Source organism: Vespa mandarinia, chromosome 4 (assembly GCF_050613455.1).
Source record: "Vespa mandarinia isolate Hongniang chromosome 4, ASM5061345v1, whole genome shotgun sequence".
NCBI classification, from domain to species: Eukaryota; Metazoa; Arthropoda; class Insecta; order Hymenoptera; family Vespidae; genus Vespa; species Vespa mandarinia.
Window position 1 is genome coordinate 3,886,501 of NC_140813.1, and position 6,000 is coordinate 3,892,500.

The 6,000-nt window shown below is 36.7% G+C and overlaps 1 protein-coding gene and 1 long non-coding RNA gene across 2 annotated transcripts in view; one reads left to right on the top strand and one right to left on the bottom strand.

The window, feature by feature from the left end:
• The window catches only part of LOC118445832 (uncharacterized), a 28,783-nt gene extending 23,387 nt beyond the window's left edge, over positions 1–5,396 (bottom strand). Inside the window, exon 1 of the mRNA XM_035875785.2 lies at positions 4,877–5,396. Coding sequence (XP_035731678.2) covers positions 4,877–5,396 — 520 coding nt within the window. The remainder of the gene's footprint in view (positions 1–4,876) is intronic.
• LOC118445834 (uncharacterized) overlaps positions 1–6,000 on the top strand; it is a 58,742-nt gene that overhangs the window by 13,765 nt on the left and 38,977 nt on the right. The window lies entirely within an intron of this gene.

The following is a 6,000-nucleotide window of genomic DNA, read 5'->3' on the forward strand; positions in this document are numbered from 1 at the left end:
TTTATGGCGGCCCATTTGGCGCAACAACAAGCGTGGAAACTTCTTTTAGTGTTGGGTCACAGATTCCGGACGAAAATATGCGTACGATTATGGGGTTCCGGATTATCAATTTGTTATACCGTGTTTATTATTTGAACACGGTACCCGGTTTCCTTCATGGAAAACTCGGCTGGCTGTAAAACATGGATTCGTAAAATTTTCTGAAATATGTTATGTTACTGTGATTTTTTGTTACCATAATTTGTCGCAATATCGTAAAAATAACGTAGATATCGAAGAAAATTTTCTTTCATCCTAAATGTATAATTTCGAGAGATAAATAGCGAATATAATTAATATTTTTATTATCATTATTTCTTTGTACTTTTGCATTATTCTCCATTGTTTTTCTCTTTAATCGGATATTATCGTGATTGTATTTAGAAGGAAAAGTTATTTTTCCTTTCTCTTTTTTTTCTTTTTTTTTTTTTTTCTTTTTGTTTCTTTCATATCATAATTATATTATCTGAAGAATACAGATGCGAAAATCTTCATGAAACAATCTTAGAACGACTTAACGAAGGAAAAATTTTTGAATAGGAACGCTCATTAGGAACGTTGATCTTTCTGAAATTTCCAAGCGAAAATGTCGTCCATTTTAAAACACCAGACATTGCTCGAAGATTGCGCTTTCAGAGATATCAATCTTGAGACATCCCCCTTTCCGTCTAGTCCTTCTCTCTTTCTTCTTTTTCGACGACTATAGGACTAAGGCTCTAGGGATCGCCTTGCTTGGGATTTTGTCGGAGAGTTATCTTTAATTCGGTACGGATTTATTTGCCAATGAATCTTGAAATTAGATGCCGTTCTCTTTCGAAATCAAGCGATACTCACGAGTAGAGTCATTCAATCACACGCATCGTAGAATCGACGATAGAAAACGATAGATAATATATTTATTTTGGATTGTTTTCTTATCGTAATCTTTTTTTATTAAATCGATTTTGTATACGACATATGTATATAGATTATTTGGATTAAAAGGTTTCATTTATTTGCGTTTATGTTTTATTTAAATATAATATTTTATTTCAATATTTATTAATATTTAAGAAAAATATCATAGATTTATTGTTGATCAAAAATATAATTAATTCGCGAAGATAAGTAAATTTGTTGAAACTATTTCGATCCTATTTCGAAAGTTCAAGTTACAAAATAAAATTCGAAAAAAAGTAGACAATTGTTAACATTGATGGTTCACCGTCTGTCTTTATTGCGAGATTAATTAGCGAAAGGGATGGAGTACGTGTGAGAGTTGCGAAGAAGATGGAGGGGTATCTACAAGATGGCTCTTGTGAAGAAGAAAGAGGAGAAGGTTAGTGGTGAGAGTTGCTTGGATAAGACTATCTAAGGATAGTATGATTGAAGTAAAGGGGATGACGATCATCTGGCCTTCTCTCTAGCCTAGTTTTATCCCAAGGGATGCAAGGATTAATTGACACATCGGCTTACTCTTGGAGAAGCCTGGCCAAGGATGGTGACGACGACGACGACGACGACTATACGACGACTACAACTACGACAACTACGACGACTACGACGATGCCGCGACGTGACTGATGAGACGTTCGGAAGGAGACGTCGGGAAAAACACTCGTGGATTTCGTGACTCCCTTTTTTTTAGCAAGAATGTCGGCTTTTTCGGCAAGAATTATCGTGGGGAGGATATATAGGGAAGGAAGAGGGAGGTTAGAGAGGAGAAGGTTCGGTACTCTCCTGGCAAATAACTCGACTAATCAGAGCCATCTCCCTTCTCGCCGTTCCAGGACGACGACGTTCCAAGTAAAACACCTCCTATAGGGCAACTGCGATGTAACAGATTGGAATTTAATACGAACAGGGTGACACGCTCGCGCGTATCATCCCTCTCACGCACTACCACACGTAGAAACGCATCCGTATATAGATACATGCACACCCAAAACATATATCCATAGAAACGGACTAAAGCCAGCGTTTCAGTAACAGGCGTTACGTTAGTCAATGTTACCATCAAGAAAGATCCTCTTCTATCCTATCGGAGAGAGAGACCGCAACTTAGAATTCGTTAGCGGCTTTCACGGAGGCACTCGTAATAACCCGCTGACGAGTCCAACTCCTGTTGCTTTGACTAATTGAAATTCGGAGATGAATAATCAAGGAGATAGACGGCGAATCCGTCGGCATCCCTTCATCATTCATCGTCAACGTTACGAGATCTTTCTTAACTTCCTGATAAATATTTTCGAACGTTTAACGTAACTTTAACTTGACGTTATCATTTTCAAATAGATAAACGTGTCATTTTGAATAATCGAAATTCTCCTTTAACCAAATAGATCGTTTTCTTTCCGAATCACAAATCTCGTTGTACATATGCATATATATATATATATATATATATATATATATATATATATATATACACGAACGATCATTTTCCACTAACTTGTTGGACCTTACGAACCATATCGAGTGGCTATAAATCTTTGAAAAGATCCGTGGCGCGAGCCACACGATGTCCTCGTAACAGAAGGTTGTACGCAACAATGGATTTGAGATACGAAGGGTTGGCGAACTTTATAGGCCACTAGGGTCGGCATTCGACAACAGTATCTTACACCGTTCTCCATTTATCTATCTATCCTGCTTGTCTCTTCACCCTCTTTCTCTCTCTCTCTCTCTCTCTCTCTCTATCTATCTATCTATCTATCTCTCCTTCACTTTCCTTTCTCTCTCTTTCTCTCTCTCTCTCTCTCTCTCTCTCTCTCTCTCTCTCTCTCTCTCTCTCTCTGTCTCCGTCTCTTTCTCATTCTGGTGGGTGAGTATAAACACCGACGACACCGATTTAACCCGATCCTAAAGTCCTGGAGTGGTCAGAGTCCATGGCGAAGGACGGTCCACGGTACACGGTGGAAGATTAAGTGTTTGGCACGAAGGTTAACCAGCCGCTGGTCGGCGGTAACACGCGGAATCATCTGTAAATTGAGCCCTGGGCGAACGGGAGAGAGCGTCGGGACGGCCATAACTCACACGGGGGTGCCTCCGCCTCCGTCAGCAACGTAGGGGAGGTAGAGTTCTCTACGTTCTATCCTACAACAACCCCCGCTACGTGTTATCCCTTATCGTCTAACAGCGCGCGGTCATCTTTCCGTGATTTGTGTGAAATTTCTTTTTCTTTTATTCTTTTTGTTACGTTAAAATATTTTTAACAATAAAAAAAAAAAAAAAAAAAAAAAAAAAAAAAAAAAAAAAAAAATACCATCGCGATAAGATCTTGCAAAGGTAAAGGTCAATTGTTAATATTTAAATAACGTCTACATTCGTAATGTAGCTTGAAGAAAAAAAAGAGAAAAGACAATACTTTACAAAAGTTACATCAAATTGGGTATTTTTTTGAATTAAAATATTCAAATAAATTGATAAGATATTGCTAGGATAATTAAATGTTTTTATCCAATGGTAAATATTTATTCTATTAGATAGAAATCCATGACAAGTAATATATCGCTCTTAGGATAATTTTAATCTAAAACGTTGTGAACGAAAAGAAAATAGAATTGATTTCTTGATAGCTGCTAATATCGATGATAATTTAACAACTGAGAGAAAAAAAAAAGAAAAAAAGAAACATTATTTCTAATTACATAGAATCATCCGTACGAGTATTAATTTAATACGTAGAACCAAGACGATAATATTACGAGAAAACAAATGTATGAATCTATTGGAGGTGAAATCATGTTCATGCAAGAAAAAATCTAATTTTGAAAATAGGACCTTCGAAGTGTCCCTGATCGTGAATGGAAAGGCATCAACGACGATTTATCTCGTAAACAATAATTCATTGGTTTGTGAAAGGGTTGTAGGGAAGCGGCATGTGTGTCCGTGGACCGAGAAGAGCTATCGAGGAATAGAGCGTTCGTTCATGGGACGATACATCATAATTTGCTAGCTCGTGTTTGCAAATGCTCGGGAAACGTGTGGTTTTCGTGCATGATGCACACCAGATGCTTCCGATCTCGCCAAGGTTTCTCGGGTCGAAGAAAAGGAGTGGCTACGGACTGTCATTAGCCGACGGACATTGGACACCCTGTTGAGAGATACAATACAAGAGTGGCAGACTAATAGACTCCTACTAGCTACCTAATGTTGTAAGCAGACAGATCGAAGTCTATGAAGTACCACTTAATAAACGTCCGTACTCATTTGTATATTAGAGATAACTTTTCTTCGTCTTTATTTTATTTAAGGATAGGGCAAAGATGAACGACGAAGATATGTTTGTTTTCTTATGATGGGATTATTCTAATTAAAATAAAATAGTCCGATTTTATGCCCTAATGCAACTGGATATACTAGTTGTTTATTATTTTTGTTTTCCTTTTTTTTTTTTCTTTTGTTATTTTTGTCACAATTAAGACACAAGTAATTGAGCTTAATACTTTCATAAAGTACCTTTGGGATACTTTGGAATGATAGGATTATATGAAAGACGACCTCAAAGTCGATTGTACGAAATAAATTGAATGAACGTTAGAGTTTGTTTAGAGGCGCATCAAATACGTAAGAAATATTAGAATGAATTTCTTATGTATCATTCATATGTTATGGTATTTATATCTACAACAAAGTGTTTCATTTTAATTGATTCATGAAAATGTTAAAATTTTTATTGACAATAGAAAATCTTGGTAAAATTATTCAGTGGTTTAAATATTCGTCCAAGAACTCTTTGCTATCTCATAAGCAATCTTAAAATCATATTATTCTAGACTAATTAAAATGAAACAATGAATATTTTTTTTACGCTAGTCTATAAAATATATCCATTTTTGTAAGAAAGAAGACTCACCTTGCTGATTGTTCTTTCTGGTTGTCTTCTTTTCCTTCATCCAAGGATATTCTGGTACATTGACACCGGACGGATCGGTTACTGCATGATGATCCATCATGTTGTGATAAGGTGGAAGGTGTGCTCCAGGACTTATGGAACCACCGGTACCAGGTGAATGTTGCAGATTACCATCATTGGCCAATTGTGGTAAAGCGGTCATAAATTCGGCCATTGAAGGTTGGCTATTGATAAAGCCGGTTTCGGCTGATCCACATGTCGGATCCATGGTTGGATGATGCGTCGAGTGCGGGGGCAGCCCGGCTGGGGCACCAACCCCCGCGGCCACCGTGGCCAGCCAGAAGCCGCCCCCTCCGTCGTTCGCCAGGACGGGTGACGTTGGTTTCGTCTTCAAGTTCGCGAACTCCTTATTCACGCGGATTCTTGACCGATCACCTATTTGATCAACGTTTTCACTACTATGTTGATCCTCCAATTGATGATGATCTTGCCGTAGCAAAGCTTCTTGCTTACCTCGCATGGAACACACTCGATCGTACTTTTTTTCTTTCCTTTTTCTCTTAATTTTGGATTTTTTTAGTTTTTTTATTTTACTTTTTACGAAATTTTATAGAATCGTATTTGTCGAAAAGAATGATTAAGAGGACGACGGTAATAGTAATAATAATAGTAATAATAGTAATAATAATAATAATAATAATAATAATAATAATAATAATAATAATAATAATAATAATAATAATATAATAATAATAATAATAGTGATAATGATAATAATTTTTTGTTTATAATATTTGCACTGCTAATGATTATTTTGAAATTGGATTAGCTATGAGTCGTTTCAAAAGAACATTCTCAGACAGGAAGAAGGTATTTACGATGAAAATACAATACGTACTTCAATTCTCATAATACGATCCTATACTTTCTTTTCCTATGGGTGTCTTACGGCACTGATAAATTTATCAATTTTCCACTTGAACCAAACGACGATCTCTATTCGATATGATCCCGTGAAAAATGCAAAACACACTCTGTATTCTTCACACTGTCTTCACTCTTTATCGATACCCGAGAACTACCTCGCTACGTGTCTTGTCCTTCCACCTCACCAACTACACTAC